The following is a 21,004-nucleotide window of genomic DNA, read 5'->3' as shown; positions in this document are numbered from 1 at the left end:
ATGACCTGAGTCAAAGGCCGAGGCTTAACCCACTGAGCCTCCCAGGCACCTAATATTTGATAGTGTTAAGGACATAATCTTAGAACAGTCTTTAAAATGAAATCAATTTGGCTTTTTTTTTTTTTTTTTTTTTTTTTTTTTTTTTTTTAAAGATTTTATTTATTTATTTGTCAGAGAGAGAGTGAGTGAGAGCGAGCACAGGTAGACAGAGTGGAAGGAAGAGTCAGAGGGAGAAGCAGGCTCCCTGTGGAGCAAGGAGCCCGATGCGGGACTCGATCCCAGGACGCTGGGATCATGACCTGAGCCGAAGGCAGCTGCTTAACCAACTGAGCCACCCAGGCGTCCCTCAATTTGGCTTTATAAAAATTTATTACATGGCCTGTCTTCTCCCTATTTTCATCATAAAGTGGTAAAAACTTGTCCCAAATTCTGGCATTTGAATGTAGACTAGCATTTTGGAACCATACATCATAAAATGTAACTGCCTTCTTTCCTTGAAAATGGGGGTGGGATCTCAATTTTTCTATTCCCAAAGATATAAAACAGACTCTATGAACATAGCTGTTCATAGAAGAGTACTTTCAGTTTTTGTAGAGGGGTTTCTTTCTTAATATTTCTTGTGCTTCAGTTTGTCATTCTTAAATTCCAGTACAGTACAGCCAACTTACAAAGATTAAAACTCACAATACCTCTTTTAAAAATTCTTAGGGGTAATGGTTCATTCTCTAAATATAAATTAGCTCTCTCTAGGTTATCACTTTAGCAATAAATTTTTCATTAGAAAAGATAAGACAGAAGTATTGTCTCAATAAAAAATTAGGCACATAATCTAGATTAAGATTGCAAATAGCTATACATATTTGTCTTTCCCTGGCCAACTCTGACTGTGGTGGAGCTATTTTCAGAGGAAAAAAATCTCTTCCTGTTCCTTTCTCTTAGATACTCTCCTTTCTTGATAGTTCAGGTGACTGAATGATAAACATGAATCTTAGGACTTTTTAATTTATCTTGTAAGGATGTCTTGCTTAGGCTTTTAAAAAAAAAAAACCATATAGTATATATATTTTCCCTACCATTAACGAAGGCCAAGTCTTCCATTATATAAACAGTGTTAGGTTGGGTGTTTTAATTTAAAAGTCAAGACCAGGATGATAAATACTTAAAAACAATACATTTACTTTCTGGAACTTAGTAGAAGTAACTTCTAGCATGCAAGTGGATTATGGAAACTCTCCATGTTAGAGATATGCTTAAGGAAAATGACAGTAAAAATGAAATATCTTAAAGGCAACTTAAAAAATGTAGAAGACAATAGGAATGACAGGTGAGTGATTAAACTAGATCATAACCTTTTGTAATGCCACGGTAACCATAAATCACATTAAACACACATGCAAAGCTCACTACTGGAGAATAAAGAGGCAGAGGCAGCATAGGTTTTCAATCTCTGAATCCCCACATGAAAACAGAATAAAATGATAAAAACCCAAATTCTACGGACAAGATTTATAACCAAGTTACATGACAGGGTGTCCCCATAAGCCCCCAAAGAAGCTGTAGGATAAACCACCAACAACCACAAGACCTACATGGTATCCATATCTATGTGAGAGGAAGAAGGAAGCATCAGGGCAGTATCTGATGGACCTGAGAACAATAGAGCCTCCAAATAGTCAGCCAGTGTTTACTGGAAAGTAAGGCAACAAATCTGAGTACAGCTGGAAGGAGTTTTGCATGGGATGAGTGCATGGGACCCATCAGAGAAAGATCTGAAGCAACTGGAGCAATCTAACACTTATGAACCTTAAAACTGCCCCACCAGGGCTCCCTTCTAGAATAGAATCCTTCTCAAAGAAGAAACTGTTGAGGCTAAGGCAAAAATGAAACAGGATAAGGACAAAAAAGGCAAAAATGAGAGAGAGAGAAAAAAAATAGAAGAAGGGAATAGAGTCAGGAAATCTCAGAAAAGAAGCACTACAATTTTTTTAAAAGCACATATAAACAAGAGGGAGATCTGTGAAGGTAGGAAAGCTTTCTCAAACCCCAGTTCATTTTCAAAGTTTAAAAAATGAGCAAAAGAAAAGTATTGAGATCCAATCCCAGGCAAAGCTAGGAGTGCGAGGGAGGCGGAAGGAGGTGGGGGTGCGGAGAGAGAGAGAGGGAGAGACATTGCTGTGGGCAATAAAAGTACACCAGAAAGATATGCTCAGAAATTTAAGATTATTAACTTACTATTTTATTTTATTTTTTTTTAAACAATGCACCGCCTTTCTTTTCTTTCTTTCTTTTTTTTTTTTTTAAAGATTTTATTTATTTATTTGACAGAGAGAAATTACAAGTACATTGAGAGGCAGGCAGAGAGAGAGAGAAGGAAGCAGGCTCCCTGCTGAGCAGAGAGCCCGATGCGGGACTCGATCCCAGGACCCTGAGATCATGACCTGAGCCGAAGGCAGCGGCTTAACCCACTGAGCCACCCAGGCGCCCCTTAACTTACTATTTTAAAACAAGCAAAAAGATGTTAAAAAAGCTTCAAAATATAAGATAACAACATAAATCTGGATTAGAAATATTCAGAAGTGAGATGAAAGAGCCCATAAAAGAATTTGAAATTAAATAAGAACATTTTAGAAACAAAGACTAAGTAGTCAAACACAAAACTAGTAAATACAATAGATAATCGCTTTAAGAGACAGAGAAAGTATAAAAAAGGGAAGAATTGTAAAATCAAATTAATTTAAAATTTTAAACCACAATGAAATACCACCAGTTAGAATGGCCAAAATTAACAAGAAAGGAACAACAAATGCAAGGATGTGGAGAAAGGGGAACCCTCTTACACTGTTGGTGGGAATGCAAGCTGGTACAGCCACTCTGGAAAACAATTTGGAGGTTCCTCAAGATGTTAAAAATAGAGCTATCCTATGACCCAGCAATTGCACTACTGGGTATTTATCCCAAAGATACAAATGTAGTGATCTGAACGGGCACCTGCACCTCACTGTTCATTGCAGCAATGTCCACAATAGTCAAACTGTGGAAGGAGCCAATATGTCCTTCAACAGGTGAATGGATAAAGAAGATGTGGTTCAAATATACAAGGGAATGTTAATCACCCATCAGAAAAGATGAATACCTACTATTTACATCGATGTGGATGAAACTGGAAGTTATTATGCTGAGTGAAATAAGTCAATCAGAGAAAGACAAGTTATCACATGGTTTCACTCACTTATGGAATTTAAGGAATAGTGCAGAGGACCATAGAGGAAGGGAGGGAAAACTTAATGGGAAGAAATCAGAGAGGGAGACAAACCATGAGGGACTCTGGACTCTGGGAAACAAGCTGAGGGTTACAGAAGAGAGGGGGCTTGGGGATGGGGTAACTGGGTGATGGGCATTAAGGAGGGCACATGATCTGATGAGCATTGGGTGTTCTATGCAACTAAAGAATCACTACATCAAAAGCTAATGATGTACTATATGTTGGCTAATTGAACTTAATAAAAACATTTTTTAATTAAGAGATAAAAAGGACTTGGGAGAATGTGACAAAGAGCGAAGATAGATAAAGATTCAATGTATGAATAAGGTGAGACCCTGAAAAAAAAAAAAAATAAAAACCCTACAAGGAAACAGAAAAATGTCTAAAAACTTCCAGGTTAGAAAAAGAAAAGAAAGGGGCACCTGGGTGGCTCAGTAGGTTAAGCATTTGCCTTCAACTCAGGTCACGATCCCAGGGTCCTGAGGTAGAGCGCTGCATCAGGCTCTCAGCTCAGTGGGGATCCTGCTTCTCTTTCAGTCCTTCCCTGCTGCTGATACTCTCTCATGCTCTCTGTCTCTCAAATAAATAAATAAAATCTTTAAATTAAAAAAAAAAACCTTTAAAAAAAGAAAAAGAAAGAAAAAATTATTTTAATCTGCATTTTGGAAAAGCATACTGTAGTTCCGAAATACTGGTCCTGGCAACAAATACCAAGATATATTCCAGTAAAATTACTGGACTTTAAAGAAACTGGCCATCTAAAAGTAAAAAGCATGTAACTTAAGGGAAAAAAATTATACATTCTCATCAGACTTTTCTACAGCAACACTTTATGTCAGAGGAAAACAAAATAGCATTTAAGATGCCCAAGGAAATAAATTGTGAGCTAAGGATTCTATATCCTGCAAAGCTGCCATTCATGTATAAAGGATATAGAAAAACTATTATCCACATGTAGTAATGGAAGGATTGTAAATATTGTTCCCATAAGCCCTTCCCAAGGAATCTATAATCAAATATTTTTCAGACAATCAAAATGTTTTTCAGAGATACCAACCTAAGGTGTGGTGATAAGAATTAAATATAATTACCAGTGAACTAAAAGGGAGGGTGTACATAGAGTAAGGCTACATGGTCTGACTGAATATATATGGAATGATAATTTTAATTATTTTTTTAAATGAGTAATAATGCAGAGAACACACACAAAATTAAAAAAAAAATCTTTCCAGTAACCATATTGATGAGAGTATTAGTGCTATCATTCTGAGACTATTGTGTGTGTAATAGCAATAAAACAATAATCAATTATTAAATATTCCAATGCTATCACTTTGTATCCTTGGGAATCAGGATTCTTGCTGTGAGAATAAAAAAGAGAGCTGTAAGTAACAGAGAAAAGGTTAAGCTAAAAGATTTTCGGTCTTGAATCTGAATTGGAAATACCAATATAAATTTGTGAGGTTAGTTTTAGATATACATGCATTATACCCTATACATATACATACATATATAGTTTATATGCATATACATACATATCACACACACACATGCAGACGCCCCTTCCCCACAACAAGTCTGTCCAATGGAATGACCTAGAAACAAATACCAAACCTGACATACCACTTCTCTCTAAGATAAATTAGTGCTAAGGTCACCTGGGTGGCTCAGTCAGTTAAGTGCCAGATTTCTGGTTTCGGCGCAGGGTTGTGGGATCAAGGCCTGAATTAAACTCTGTGCTCAGCACCATGCTTGCTAGACATTTTCTCCCTCTTCCCCTACCCTGCTCCTTCTTCTGCTCATGTTCTCTCTTTTTCTCTCAAATAAATAAAATCATTTTTAAAAAAAATAAAAGAAACTAGAGCTCCTTGAAAAAATGGCTAATCCCATGTCTACAACAGAAGACAGAAAATGTATGTGGAACATCTCTTATAACAGGTGGTAAAGAAGCTATCAGAGACCACTAGGGTCATGGCAAAAGAAGCAAACTTTAAGACGTTCCCATTGGCTAACGATGAGACCATCTGAGCTTCAACCATGATAAAGGTTGCAGTGGATGGACTCTCATTGAGTATGTTTAGGTCCCTGTATTCCTAATGATATTAAAACAAAAAAGGAATTACATATCTGTGAGAAAACACAAGGAACCAATTCATTATCTTCAAAATTGGTAAATAAAGACAAGTAAGCATCTATTCTGCATTTTCTTTTTTTCCTGCTTCCTTCCTTCCTTCCTTCCTTCCTTCCTTTTCTCCTTTCCTTTCTTTCTTCCTTCCTTTCTTTCTTTCTTAAGTAATCCCTGCGTGAAACACGGGACTTGAACTCACGACCACAAGATCTAGAGTTGCATGCTCTACGGACTAAGCGAGACAGGTGCCCCTGTTCTGCATTTTCTACATTACTGGGAGTACTGATAACCAAATAATAGATGAAGGGAAGTATCTATGCAAAAACAGTCTAACTAAGAAATGAAAAAGAAATGACAGAATAAGAATATTGCCATTTTGTAATCACTGATGAATTAATGGACTAAGCATTAACAATGGCTACTGGCATCAGAAAAGTGAGTCAATCAGATATCATCTGCTTCCTATAGACTTGCCAGAGGAATGGAACCTGAACCTGACCCAGTCTCTGTATCTAGCTGTCAATTAGCAGACAATATGGAGGGTTGAGGTCATGTAGGGTTATATCATAAGCAAATCAACAACAGGGTCCAGACTGTGGGACACTTTTGGGACTAGAAGTTCGAAGTATTTCTACAGATAAACTATGGAGAGTGGAAGGGGAGGAGGGAGAGACGGGAGAAGGGAAACCTATAAATTAAGAGAGACAAACAATTTCTAGAATGGCAAAACCAAACTATTGTGCTAGGTGGGGAGGCACATTTGGGTGATAGAACTACGGGGGAAATGCAGGGAGAGGATTACTAAAGAGGTGAGGATAATGATTTATTGAGGGGATGGGGAATATATAGAAGGGGCTTGTGTTGTAGGTTATAAAGTTCTGTTTCTTGACCTGCATCAGTAATAAGCATGTTCACCTAATTACTGAACCACATGCTTGTAGTATGTAGTTTTCTATATCTGTATTTTCTTTTATAATAAAAAGCTGAATATACACCTATAGAGTATCTCCTCTCTCTGATCACCCCTAACATCCCTACAGTCATTTTTCAAGACACCTTTACACATCAGATACTTGATGTTTGAGAGGTTTATTACTAGCTACCTTTGCTAATCTTAAAATTTGAAAATACCACTTGGGCATACAGTTTGTCCAGTTCTCTTGTTTGTAAAATGGCCACAGTAATATCAATCCAGTAAGTACACAGTGATAGAAATTTTTATATCCAAGGAGAACAATAAAACTATACTGCAAAATACATGCTGGGCAGCTGGCTAAGCTGTCTAAAAGCACTATCTAAAAGCACTATCCATGTGCTTTGCCTGACTTGGGAGTTTACTTTAAAAACAAACAAACAAACAAACAAACAAACACACAAAGGATTTATTTATTGTGAGAGTGGTGAGGAGGGGCAGAGGAGGAGGGTGAGAGAGAGAGAATCTCAAGCTGATCCTTGCTGATGCAGGCTTGATCCCATCACCCCGAAAGCATGACCTGAGCTGAAATCAAGAGTTGGATGCTTAACCGACTGAGTCACTCAGGCGGCTCAAGAGCTTACTCTTTAAATTTTGTGCATAAGCAAAATTATGACTGTTACAACCTCTGTAACCACTGGCAATCAGAAAAAAGTTAAATAAAAAATGCCAACAACTTACATATAGTCTTGAGACCTCTATTAAACTACCTTCTTTCCTCAAACTGTGTATCAAACTATCAGGGATTCTATTAAAAAGGACCTCGGCTTTGGGCCCCTGGATGTTTTGAGTTCTCTCTTCCCATCCCTCTGCTCCTCCCCGCCACTCTTTCTCTCTCTTAAATAAGTAAATATATATTTTTTAATTTATTGGACAGAGAGAGAGAGAGAGAGAGATCACAAGTAGGCAGAGAGGCAGGCAGAGAGAGAGAGGAGGAAGCAGGCTCCCTGCTGAGCAGAGAGCCCAATGTGGGACTCGATCCCAGGACCCTGGGATCATGACCTGAGCCGAAGGCAGCGGCTTAACCCACTGAGCCACCCAGGCACCCTAAGTAAATCTTAAAAAAAAAAAAAAAACAAAAGGACTTTGGCTTACAAAAAGAAATAAGGATGGAGATTTAGTACTAAAACTTAAGATCAGTAAGGAAAGCAACAGCTCCCACCACAGTGGGAGAAGCAGCAACACAGATGCTTTGATATGGTTGAAAGGGGGTAGGGAATGAGTAAGAGCTGAGAATGATGATATGTTCTGGAAAGTTAGGCCAGTGACTTGGGACCAGTGGAAACAGGGGATGCTGGCTGGGTTGGCATTCTGGAGCCACATATGCAATTACTTTTGTTGTATGATATATAACAGAGAAAACAAAAGCCAGATAAAATGCTTAGCTATGTGTACATGGTGCATTACTGTGTTTGTCCTATGGTCTATGGTGGGGCAAACACAAATCAAATAAGATCTGTGCATGTGACAGAGAGGACAAGGAAGAAAGAAAGAGAAATAACAACATGAATAATGAACAAATGGGAAGAGAACTAACAGCCTTAGATATGAAGTGGTGAATCAGAAAATGAAGAAGTAAAGACTCACAAGGAGAAAAATAAGAATGAGAAAACAAGAGCAGAAGAAAATGGAAATGCCAATTTCCAAAGAACATTTTAAAAATAAGTCTGGAGTAGTTTTAAAATGAATTTACTTTAAAGTAGTTAGAAATCAGGTATGACCACAGGTGTATATTTGGTTTGCAAATGGAATCTGAATCTGACACTTTTAATTTTATTTTTAAAAATATTTTATTTATTTGAGACAGAGAGAGCACAAACAGGTGGGGGGAGGGGCACTGGTAGAGGGAGAAGGAGACTCCCCTGCTGAGCGGAGAGCCCAATGCAGGGCTCGATCTCAGGACCCCAAGATCATGACCTGAGCTGAAAGCAGACACTTAACTGACCGAGCCAGTTAGGTGCCCAAAGACCTATTTTGGACAAAGTAACATACCACAGTGTTGTGTTCCTAATTTGAGCTGCATAATCTCGAATATAGTATGTTTGAGGTCTTCATTACAAAAATAATATATCTTTTAAATTAATTCTTTTACTTAAATAATTTCAAAAGGACAGTTCTTACCAGGTGGTATACATCATCTAAACAAGTAAATTCATTGAAGCTGATATTAAGTTTTCGAAGTCCTGTTAACTTGGAGAGATCTCTCAATTTACTCAAGCTATTTCCATGGAGATTCAGATTCTGAAATAAAATGAAATGTAAATTAAAAAATAAGACAGATTATATTCTACATCATAGTTATTTAAGTAATATTAAGAGAGAGCCAATAAGAAGTAAGCCTAATGTATGCTTTTAAAAGGTAGAGCTTATAATAGCATTACTGAATCCTGTTCTTGATTAATTTGGTTTTCCACTTGGTCTAGAAATTCTTTTTAGAAAACAGTTAAATATATTGTTAAGATATTTATTGAGGCATGCCTATTTCTCAAGCTAGCCAGTGAGCAACGTAGGCCCTAAAGATTTGGGGTTTTGGCGAGGATATCTCACAAAAGAAGATGGCAGGGCTACACCCTGACTGCAGGAAACTATGAGGGCACTGGACTAAGGAGCAGAGGCTGAGGGTCTTAAAGCAGGGGGACAGACTCAAATAAGGGGCTAGGGAAAATGTTTCTCTATCAGAATTTGGTCTAAACTTTCCCTATCCATTTGATCCTGTGCTCAGTAAAAAGGAATGTTCATACAGATGTATATTTAGGGGATACCCTGATGACTATTTTTCTATCTTTTGACTACACCATTGTGAATGATATCAAGTGAAGATTACATTCTTGCATAGTCTACATCAAAAGTAGTGGCACAAGAAAATGCGTTAATATAATTGACTGCAGTATTCACAACAAATGGAGATTATGATAAAATCAAGTGTCTACCTCTCAGATCTCTTCACTCACCACCACCATCTTACACCCTATTATACCGTGGACATAACATAAATTCCAAGAAACATCTGAATGTCGAATAGTTGTCAAAACTTGGTTAAGATTGTTAAGAAGGATGAAATTATGTAGAGTAGTTTATTCTACAGGTTACATACCGGTATCATCCATGATAGCATCTACAGAAACCTTACACTTAACATGTCCAAACTGAATACAACATTTTTCCTTTATATCTGCCTGTCAGTCTATGTTTTTGGACCTGATTGAGACTTTCACTGTCTATCGAACAGATATTGTTTACCACCCCCCTTTCCCCTTTTCCATAAACACTTTATTCTAGAAATGTTTCTCAAACCAACCGTTCCATACTATTACCACTACAAGTGCCTTAGTTCAGTCTCTTATTTGTCCTTCGAACTACTGCATAGTTTCCACTTGATAGCCGTACCATCAGTCTGACTTAAATCTAGCCACAAGTTGCTAAAGTTGGGGTCTTTAAAAACACAGCAACTGTTCCTTAAGGAAAATCTAAAATTTAAAATTTACCTTCAAAAACCCATCCTATTATGTGCTTTGGTGAGTGCTGTGAAGTGTGTAAACCTGGTGATTCACAGACCTGTACCCCTGGGGATAAAAATATATGTTTATAAAAAATAAAAAATTAATTAAAAAAAATAAATAAATAAAATAAAAATAAAAAATTTTAAAAAACAAAACAAAACAAAAAAACCCATCCTATTGTAGCATGCCTCCTACTCTTCCAGCCACAGCCCCATGTATCTTCCTGTTTTCCAGCCTATGTCTTTACCTTCCCCTGGTACACACCCTATGTTCATAGTCACCCCGTGTTCCATGATAACACTAGGATCTTTCAAAAACATACGCTTCTAGACAGAGTATTTCCCCTGCCTGGAAGATGTAAACAACCAAGTTTCTCATATCCTTCAAAAATCTGCACAAAACGTATCTCTTTCCGTGGCATTCTCCCAGCAACTCCAAGCTTCCTATGTTTGTTTACATATCTGTCTCCACTAAAATGAGGTCCATGAGACAGGGAAAATAACTAATTCATTTTGAACTCCCAATACTTACCTCATTGCCTAAAACAAAGCAAATGCTCGGTAAATGCTAGATGAATAAGTCGTTGCAAAAACCAGACGTCCAACTAACAAGAAGTCTATTTTTTTTTAATTCAAGTAAAATTAACATACATTTTTTTTTAACATACAGTGTTATAGTAGTTTCAGGTGTGTAATACGATTCAACAATTCTGTACATTGCTCAGTGCTCATCAGAGTAAGTGTACTCTTAATCCCCTTCACCCATTTCACCCATCCTCCCCCACCTCCCACCTTTATTTCTATATATTTTATTTATTTTTATGAATGGCCTCAAAAAAATCTCCTTCTAGTGGGGAAGACTGAAAAGAAAGTAAGAGGTGTGTACCCTGATATTTCTCTTATAGTAATGGCAAAAAGGAAGGAAAATAATTGGTGTGATTTCTAAACATTTTTATTGTACTATCTAGTATTCTTACTAAAAGCCTTCAAAGGTTTTTCTGGCTTTTGAGCCGTATAGGTAAATTTAGGATGAGACGTTCTTCCATTCTTAGGCTAGGGGTGTTGATAAAATTAAGGCAGTCGGGTGGAGGTCATGAGCAAGCCAGGGTATTCTAAAGTCTTATTCTCCTCATTGTTACTTATTTTACAAACCAAAAAAATTTTAAAAAGACCTACTTTTTTTGTTTTATTTTTTACTGTTGCTGGTTTAAAAAAAAAAACTTTTATTTAATCCCTTTAAAATCTATAGAAACATATGTCATAGAAGCTCAGTCCAATCAGAACTCATGCATTTATCAAGCCTTTCATTACTAAAGCTTTTTTTAAATCAAAAATGCATTACTCAAATATGAAATCTTGACATTATAGTGCAGAAACAGTGATTTCTCCATGCTGTCAGCTCAAAGATTGCTTCTGTAATCATTAGACTGCATATTTATGATACAGGTGGTGATATTGTCATTTTGTTATAAAAATTTCCTCCCTAATAATAACTGGCTAAGGTCAAAACTTACTCTCCTAGACTTGAAGATTTCGTGGATGGTGATGATGTAGTTGGACAAAAGCAATACCATAAACAACTTGAAAACATGTTTTCTAAATATTTTCAGAAGCAGACTCAGAACTGTTGGCCACACTTATTATTTTAAAAAATATTTTTTCACTCTTTTTGTTTACCCCAGTCACTCGAAAAAGACTGTCATCATAAACAAGCAATCTAGAAAGTCACACTGGAGCAATGTAATTGACTTTCAAGATAAAAATCATCCTGATTATCTGTATCTCAGCTTTCAGTACACACACACAGAAAGATAGTGTCCTGTGAAAATAACTTGTCTTCTCTCGTATTTTTATCAGTTTATCAATCAAATATCAATTTGCTTGCCACTTCTGTAGGGTCAAGCAAACCTACTTTCTCTGTATGAACTGATTGCTGTTTGTAAAGGTATTGTTTTTGTATGATCTCCCTGATATGAGGAAGTGGTGATGCAACATGGGGGCTTAAGTGGGTAGGAGAAGAATCAATGAAACAAGATGGAATTGGGAGGGAGACAAACCATAAGTGACTCTTAATCTCACAAAACAAACTGAGGGTTGCTGGGGGGAGGGGGTTTGGGAGAAGGAGGTGGGATTATGGACATTGGGGAGGGTATGTGCTTTGGTGAGTGCTGTGAAGTGTGTAAACCTGGTGATTCACAGACCTGTACCCCTGGGGATACAAATATATGTTTATAAAAAATAAAAAATTTAAAAAAAAGGTATTGTTTTTGTAATGAGTATCTCCTATGTGCCAGGTGTTATGCTAGAAAATGGCAGAGCTGATGCTAGACTACACAGTGTTTATGAGTAAATTAGAAAGCGGGATCCATCCTTTCCTTGAGATACCTTTATTTTCAGCTTTTACGAAATTGTCACAATATGTCGATTTTGTTAGTACAAGAAATTTTTTGAAGAATGGTCAGAAAATTGTAGTATATATACTGCTCTATGATTTAAAGGGTACCCTTTGGATATGGCCCTCTTGTGCAATGCACACCACACCATCTTATATTGTTGCCCTGATACTGGGGATATACATATCGAAGACCTGCCATAGCCCCTGCCCCTGTGGAATTTACAATCTAGGAAGGATACAGAGCATATAACAAAGGAATCTGACCTAGACTCAGAGATAAGAGAAAATGTTAATGCTTCAGTATAGATCTACTTATATATAAGATCTATAAGTTATGTGGGAATTAACTAGGAGAAGGGAGTCAGGGGAGAACATTCCACATGGAGGACTAGCAAGTGCAGTGGCTCTGCTGGATGCACGCAGAATGCATTTAAGAAATAGAAAGGAGGCTGAGCACAGAGAACTAAAGAGAGGGTAATATGAAGAGAGTCTGGTAAGGTAGGCCAGGGACCAGGTGACGCAAAATCTTATAGGCCATATTAAGGACTTCGGCTTTATTTTTAAAACAATGGAAAATCATTTGAGGATTTCAAGTAGGAGTGGTGAGGGGTGACAGAGATTTCATGATCAGATTTGCGTTTTGAAAAGATTGCTCTAGCTTCCACATGGAGAATGAGTTGAGGGCTCAAAGTGAAAGCAGGACAGTGCCTCTGTTGTACAGCTCTAGGAGGCACCTCCTAGTCCCCATACTGAGTTATATTCAGTTATATAATGAATGGCACCCAGAGAATACATTAATAGCATATAATGTGATTTGCATCTCCTGGAGTTATGCAGTGTTGCAGTGGTAGAGTGCCAGGAGCCCTGTTAGAAGGCATCGCAGTAGTCGAGGTCAGGGATAATTAATGATAGTTCAGATAGAATGGTAGCTGATTTGAAATGGACAGATCTGTAAGTCAAGGTATGGATGTAGGCTTAATATCTCAACAGAACTGCCCCAGTGTATATAAAGTTGCTTTAGTACTAAGTCAAATTCTGTTGATTAATTTTATAAAGCTCTGATATTCTATGTTGATGAATCCTGGAAACTGATTTGAAACTTATCTGTCTTAATCATTTAAAGAGAGCTTACTTGTTATTCAGGAATAAAATACCTTGTAAACTAGAAGGCTATCCTCTAGGCCTGTACTGTCTTGTATGGTAGTCACTAGCGACATGTGGCTGTTGAGCACATGAAATGTGGCTAGTCTGAAAGTGCTATAGAATGCAAATATACTCCAGACATCAAAGACTTAGTTGAAACTATCTGATTAATGACTCTTCATATTGATTGCATATTGAAATGATAATATTTTAGATATATTGGATTAATTAAAATTAATCTTTTAAAAAAGATTTTATTTATTTGACAGAGAGAGAGAGATCACAAGTAGGCAGAGAGGCAGGCTCCCTGCTGAGCAGAGAGCCTGATGTGGGGCTCGATCCCAGGACCCTAAGGTCATGACCTGAGCTGAAGGCAGAGGCTTAACCCACTGAGCCACCCAGGCACCCCTTAAAATTAAAATTAATCTTTTAATTAAAACATTTTTGGCATGGCTAAGAGAAAATTTTAAATTACATGTATGGTTCATATTATATTACTACCAAACAACACTGATCTAGTCCACAAAGAAGGAAAGGTCAAGGCATTTTTAACTTTGACAGCATGATGGCTGGCATCACTAGATAGGTGCTTTAGTGTCCTTAGACTTCATGTGTTAGATTATGATTCCAAATTCGAGGTCCAAATTCCAGATTTTATTCCTTATAATACTCACCACAATATGACTGTAAATGCTAGTCTTGGCAAGAGAAAGTATTGTTTTATCATCCAAACTAATAAGTTTTGGTCTGGGCTTAATCCTGGGATCCATTTTTATAACTTCATCATCAAATTTCAAATCCTGGGACAATACTGATCCTTCTGAATATTTTTTGCTTTCTTCTAAAATAATATTGTTGAATGAAGAAAATAAAGAGCGAGGCTTGACCTAAAAAATTTATTAAAAGTATTGAAAATTTGGTTGTTGTATTTATCATTTTGAACAAGAAACAGCCTATGTAGCAAAGATGAATTATCTCTTTTTTTCAGCTATATAGCAATACCTATGATGATCAGAATCACATTAGGAAATCAATAAGAATAGATTAAAATTGTAGGCTAAGAATAAATGTGTTCATCCCCTCCCATTGAAAATTCCTTAAAACTGGCAAAAGATCATCTTTAAATAGCTTTTCAGCAATGGAAAGGGCACCAACAAAAGACAAGGAATTGTGAGACATAAATCAAAAGGGACTGAATTGAAGACAATAGCAGAAATGTAACTGGTAGCCAAAACATGTATAGGAGATAATCACTTTGAAGAGCAGATGCAGAGAAACCTGGTGTTCAGAGTGAACAAGTAAAACAGCAATGGGATGCTCTAAGTAATTAAGTAATTATGGTAAGAACTATAAATGAATGAGCATGAACAACATAAATAGAAATGGCTCTAGAAAAAACCAAAATGGGACGCCTGGGTGGCTCAGTTGGTTAAGCAGCTGCCTTCGGCTCAGGTCATGATCCCAGCGTCCTGGGATCGAGTCCCACATCGGGCTCCTGCTTCTCCCTCTGCCTCTGCCTGCCATTCTGTCTGCCTGTGCTCGCTCTCTCCCCCTCTCTCTCTCTGATAAATAAATAAAATCTTAAAAAAAAAAAAAAAGAAAAAGAAAGAAACAAAATGATCCATAAGTGAATTTAAAACCTGGGACAATAAAGCATCCATAATAGAATAGGCTGCTATAGAAAAGAATAGGGTAAATACTTTAGAGTCAAAATAAAAACAATCAGTGAAATAAAAATATTCAATTAAAAATAAAAATATTCAATAAAAATATTCAATACAAATGGATATGGCACAGATCAAATTAGTGAGGTTGAGGAAATCTTCTTGAACAGAGAATTTAAAAATGGAGATATAAAATATGAGAGAAAAAAAATTAAAAGACATGGAGGATCAATTCAGAATGCCCAAAGTTTTTTTTTTTTTTTTTTTTTTTTTTAAAGATTTTATTTATTTATTTGTAAGAGAGAGAGAGAGAGTGAGAGCAAGCACAGGCAGACAGAGTGGAAGGCAGAGTCAGAGAGAGAAGCAGGCTCCCTGCGGAGCAAGGAGCCCGATGTGGGACTCGATCCCAGGACGCAGGGATCATGACCTGAGCCGAAGGCAGCTGCTTAACCAACTGAGCCACCCAGGCGTCCCAGAATGCCCAAAGTTTAACTAATCAAGGTTTCAGAGGGATGAACAGAGAATGGAAGAAAAAATAATAATAAAGGAATTAAGAAAATTACCCAGAAGTGAATAAAGTAGTGAATCTTCTGATGGGAAGAGCTCATGAAGTAGCAAGCAGATGAATGATGGAGCTAAGTTCTTTGCTGACATCTGTAACTGAAGAGTCACAACAACCAGGACTGCCCACCTCTCGACTTCTTGTTATTTGAGTCATTCTGTTTACTATTTGTCTGCTTCTCCCTCTGACCTTCTCCCCTCTCATGCTCTCTCTCACTGTCTTTCTCTCAAATAAGTAAATAAAATCTTTAAGTAAGTAAATAAATAGTAAGAAGACTGGAAACAACCTCTATGTTTCATCCAGAGTAATAGTCAAATAAATCAGACTATTATTGGATAGTATGCAGCCACCAAAAGAATGAAGAATAGACCTGGGCTTCTGGGTGGCTCAGTTGGTTAAGTGACTGCCTTTGGCTCAGGTCATGATCCCAGGGTCCCAGGACTGAGTCCTGCATTGGGCTCCCTGCTCAGCAGGGAGTCTGCTTCTCCTTCTGACCCTTCCCCATCTCGTGCTCTCTCTCTCACTCTCCTCTTTCTCAAATAAATAAATAAAATCTTAAAAAAAAAAAAAAAGTATAGGCCTATATGTACTGAAGTGGGAATATGTCCAAAACATATTGTTAGAGGCAAAAAACACCACAAAATACTTGGGTCTTGATCCTACTATGTAAAATGTATATTTTGTTATATATATAAATACATAGAAAAAAAGATTGAAAGCAAACCCACAAAGTTGTTAACAGTGGATTTCTTCATGAAAGGGAGTGGTGCTGGGGTTGAAGTGAAATCAGATTTTCATGTTTATTATATATTCTTCAATATAGTTTGAAACTTTCTCAGTGAGACTACAGCCATATATTACTCATAAAAACATTTAGGTGTCATAATATTTATTTTGAAAATTAAACCCTTCACCAAATAACCATTTTATTTTTTTATTTTTTAAAGATTTATTTGACAGACAGAGATCACAAGTAGGCAGAGAAGCAGGCAGAGAGAGAGGAGGAAGCAGGCTCCCTGCTAAGCAGAGAGCCCAATGCGGAGCTCGATCCTAGGATCCTGGGATCATGACCCGAGCCGAAGGCAGAGGCTTTAATCCACTGAGCTACCCAGGCGCGCCCCAAATAACCATTTTATATGTTTATGTATAAATAGACATGTTTAATATAAATCTGACATTACATTATTAGACTTCAAATTACTGTTCTGTCCTTATTTAAGGAATTCCAATTTTAAAAATATATCCATACCACTGTAATATACTCAAATTCAACAATGTATTCTGGCAAAACAAGGTCATGATCAAAGACAAACCACTTGCACTGCCGAACGCTGCAATCACAGTTTCTTTGTCCCATGACAGAATCTAGAGTAAAATAAAAAACAAAACAAAACAAGAAAAATACTCTTCAAAATGAAATATATATTTTTCATTATTACACAGATTAATAAACAATAAACTCAGCAAGTTCTAACTATCATGTTATTAAGAGTATTTTATTTCTTATATTTTTTCCACTCTCCTAGGCAGTTTCTTAATTCTAGAAATACTTTCTAGTCACCCTTTCACTACATAGACTAGTAGGGTTTAATTTTATTCATGTTCTTTTTTTTTTTTTTTAAAGATTTTATTTATTTATTTGACAGACAGAGATCACAAGTAGGCAGAGAGGCAGGCAGAGAGAGGAGGAAGCAGGTTCCCCGCTGAGCAGATAGCCCGATGCGGGACTCGATCCCAGGACCCTGGGATCATGACCTGAGCCGAAGGCAGAGGCTTTAACCCACTGAGCCACCCAGGCGCCCCTCCTTTTCCTTTTTATACTTACCATTTTACTATTCAATGTGTGGCCATATATTTTTGACAAATGTATTTCCCAAAAACCTTTGCTATTAAAAGTGGGTGGGTTTTTCATCTTTTGAAATACATATATGTATTATATAACATATGAAACATGTATATAGTATGTATGTATAATATATATGAGTATGTATGGATGTGTCATTTACAAAATAAAAGTCTACACACACATATAAATGTCACTGAAGTAGGGAATAGGAAAATAGAAGCTCGCTAGTAGCTAACAAAGGATTTTTTAGAAAAGTTTACAAACTTTGTTGGTAGAAGTTAAACTCTACACATCTGTATTAAACACAAACATTTTGTATTCAGAAAAATTAAAGCACATTTCTCTTTATAGCAGACATACTTAGTATATATTTTCGAGGAACGAACACTGAATTAACCATTGGATAGTTAGCTTGATTGATGGAGTCCTGTTCACGAGCCTGAACACTCTGTCCAAGGAAGACCTTTGTAATGAGGAGGATGCCTAAATATGAATAAAAAAATAATTTTAACACTAATTCATTTTGGTAACTTTCCCATATTACTTTCCTTAATGGTCGCAGACCTGACAATATGTTCTGCAAGGGGAGGAATCCTGGCTACCTTGTTTGCCATTGTATAGCAACCCAGAAGCTCACTAAATATTTGTTGACCAAATGAAGTAAGTATGAAAGAGGATTCCTGTAATTATATCAAGCAAAGCTTTACAGAAAAGGAAGAAGGAAAGAAAATAATAAGTTTTTTTTATTAAGTAATTTAAAGTAAAGAACTTTTCATTGTTATTAACTGGGTAAAAATTCATCTCTTTATCATCAGCACCTAGCATATACCTTAGATCATAGGGGGCACTCAATACATATTTACTGAATGGATAAACATTTATTTTCCCTTTAGATTCCTAAGGGATCTTTGGATTCACTCAATCCTAAAGATCTCTAGGAGTCAGTCCTATAAAGTAACTTGTAATCACTAGGCATAAAACATTGAGATGCCCCCCCCTTTTTTACGATGTATCTGTCATAAAATGAAAATTGAGAGACCCTAATTGTTTTGGGAAACATATTTCAGAAGAATCTAGAAAAACATCATGAGGTGTTTCTTAAGATGGGAATAGAGGAGAATGAGAAAAAAGAAGCAAATGTTTTTTTCAAATAAGGAGTTCTTTCTATATTCAATAATCTGCTTAATTTTCACTTAATAAAAGACTACAAAATACATGTAGTTCAACATGAATAATCTTAGCAGAGCTATTTTCTGAAACTTAGAATATTACTTTTAGAGAGTTAAATTAACCAAATTTCTGACAGCTCAGTCTTCAGTAGGTTGAATAGTGGAGACCAAAGAGTAGGCGTCCCTTACTCCTTGACCAGGTCCGTTCTCCTTATTATATACTCTTGGATCATATGCACTAATACTTCATCTTACAGCTCTTATGAAAATTATAATTTTACATTTATTTGTGTGATTATTAATGTTTGTCAGTACCATAAGGAGCACTGTGTCTAGTTTGCAGAGACTGTATCCCCATCACCCACCAGGTGCCTAACATGCAGTAACCAGTCCATACTACTGGTGGAACTGAACAATGAGCAGTGGGAGGGTGAGGCAGGAGGACCTGATGAGCTGGTTTTTTGCCCCAGCCTGTGGTTAACAGGGAACCTCTCCCACAACTGTCTTGCAAATTGGCTCATATACTTTTATCTGTATATTCAAGATGCAAATAAAGTACTAATCACTGTGAATAAATGAAAGTACCAAAAGCTTATCTTCTATGAGGTAATTTATAAAGCAATCTATACATTTCAATCTATACATTTTATCTTTAGTCAGGTTTTTTGTTTTTTTTTTTAAGATTTATTTATTTGACAAGAGAGACACAATGAGAGAGGGAACACAAGCAGGGGGAGTAGGACAGGGAGAAGCAGGCTTTCTGCCAAGCAATTCAGGGCTTGGTCCCAGGACCCTGGGATCATGACCTGAGCCAAAGGCAGAACCTTAACAACTGAGCCACGCGGGCACCCCTTTAGCCAGTTTTAGGTTTACAACAAGGTCTTCTTATCTTCTGTTACAATAATTAAGGACAAATAAGGACTGTCTTCCCCAGTGCTTGGTATGATGATTATTGCATAATTGGGTCAGGTTCTCTTTTCTCTGCCCTGTGAACTTGAGGCGTGGGGTGTGTGTGTGTGTGTGTGTGTGTGATGCATATAGATTGAGTTTATTTTTAGGACACAAGTTAATGGAGATAAAAGGAGATTGAGAGAGAGGAGGTAGGATGGCAATGTAGTAGGACCACCCTAGGCTCATCTTGTCTCGTCAATGAACAAAGCAGACCGTGAAAAGTGCTTGTTCCATATAATTAGATTAAACATGAGTAACAAACGGGTCCCATCCTATTAATGTTTACACAATGATCAGTAAATATTTGTTTATAACTTGACTGAAGTAATAGATCAAAGAGTCATATATCACTACACTGGTAAATAATAAGTAAAATAATTTTTAGAAAATCTTTCTGATTGATAAAACCAAGTGTTAAAAATGTTACAAAATTAACTAATGAAGACTTAGAACTAAAAAGTTCAGAAATTCTGTGTATTTGTATTACCATGCCTGAAGACCTCAGGCTCAAGACAGTTCTTCTTCTCGTCTTTGTACTTTTGCTGTAAAAATTCAATTCTGGGGCACTCACACATACTGAGGCTGTTAGCAAGAATCACAGCTTCTTTTCTGAGAGGCAGCTGTAAAGAAAAAACAAAGTCTGAGTATTTTTATAAAATTGACAGTACTTCAGCTTCAATACAGATGGTTTACTGGTAAATGTTTGTGGGTGTGGGCAAAGAAAAGTCAGGCTAGATTTGCTGAAAAGAAGTAGACAAACTTCAGGTGCAACTTCATTGTATAAGGCTATTTATATGGTTTAAATTTACATGGAAACAGGTTTACAAAAAGTGATACAGTATAATATTTATTCCCATAAAAGGAGCCAGAGTCAAAGCTGACAATACTGTGTAGTGATGGAGCTGTAGTTTTACACATTTGCAAGGATACTCCATGAGTAGTCATGCAAATTCCAAAAAGAAAATCCTGCATGACATTTTATCAGTGAAGGTTCTTATTTAGATATGATATATACATATAGATAGATACATTTAAGATATATAAATAAAGATTTGGTATAATGGTGTTTTTGGTTTAATAATCTACAATGATTTCCAGATACATCTCATTGTGCTAATGCATTGAAATCTTGGTTTGCTTTGTGACTAGATTTATTTCTTAAAGTATTTGATCAGAAATACAGTACTTCCGTAAAATTCACATTACTTCCTGTGAAAGCAGTCCTGAAAAGTCAATAAAATCTCTATTTTTAGTTGTAGGAAACCTAGAGCTAAGAGGGATTAAACAGTCTATCCAAGGACAGAAGTAGAAATTAGCAAAGTCGTGATTTGAACTCAGGTCTGCTCTTCCTTGTCACTATCTCAGTTTTGACATTATTACTAGTTTAATATTAGTAGCCACTTTATCTAAAA

The 21,004-nt window shown here is 36.6% G+C and overlaps 1 protein-coding gene across 2 annotated transcripts in view; it reads right to left on the bottom strand.

Annotated features, from left to right (window-relative positions):
• The window catches only part of LRRC9 (leucine rich repeat containing 9), a 108,679-nt gene that overhangs the window by 49,403 nt on the left and 38,272 nt on the right, over positions 1-21,004 (bottom strand). For both annotated transcript variants that reach the window (XM_059182235.1, XM_059182234.1), the window contains exons 13-17: positions 20,080-20,212; positions 17,833-17,955; positions 16,876-16,991; positions 14,075-14,287; positions 8,485-8,604 (exon numbers count right to left, since the gene is read on the bottom strand). In XM_059182235.1, the coding sequence (XP_059038218.1) occupies positions 8,485-8,604; positions 14,075-14,287; positions 16,876-16,991; positions 17,833-17,955; positions 20,080-20,212 (705 nt within the window). The remainder of the gene's footprint in view (positions 1-8,484; positions 8,605-14,074; positions 14,288-16,875; positions 16,992-17,832; positions 17,956-20,079; positions 20,213-21,004) is intronic.

The sequence above is a fragment of the Mustela lutreola genome, chromosome 7 (assembly GCF_030435805.1).
Source record: "Mustela lutreola isolate mMusLut2 chromosome 7, mMusLut2.pri, whole genome shotgun sequence".
NCBI classification, from domain to species: Eukaryota; Metazoa; Chordata; class Mammalia; order Carnivora; family Mustelidae; genus Mustela; species Mustela lutreola.
This window is presented reverse-complemented; position numbering and strand designations above follow the sequence as displayed.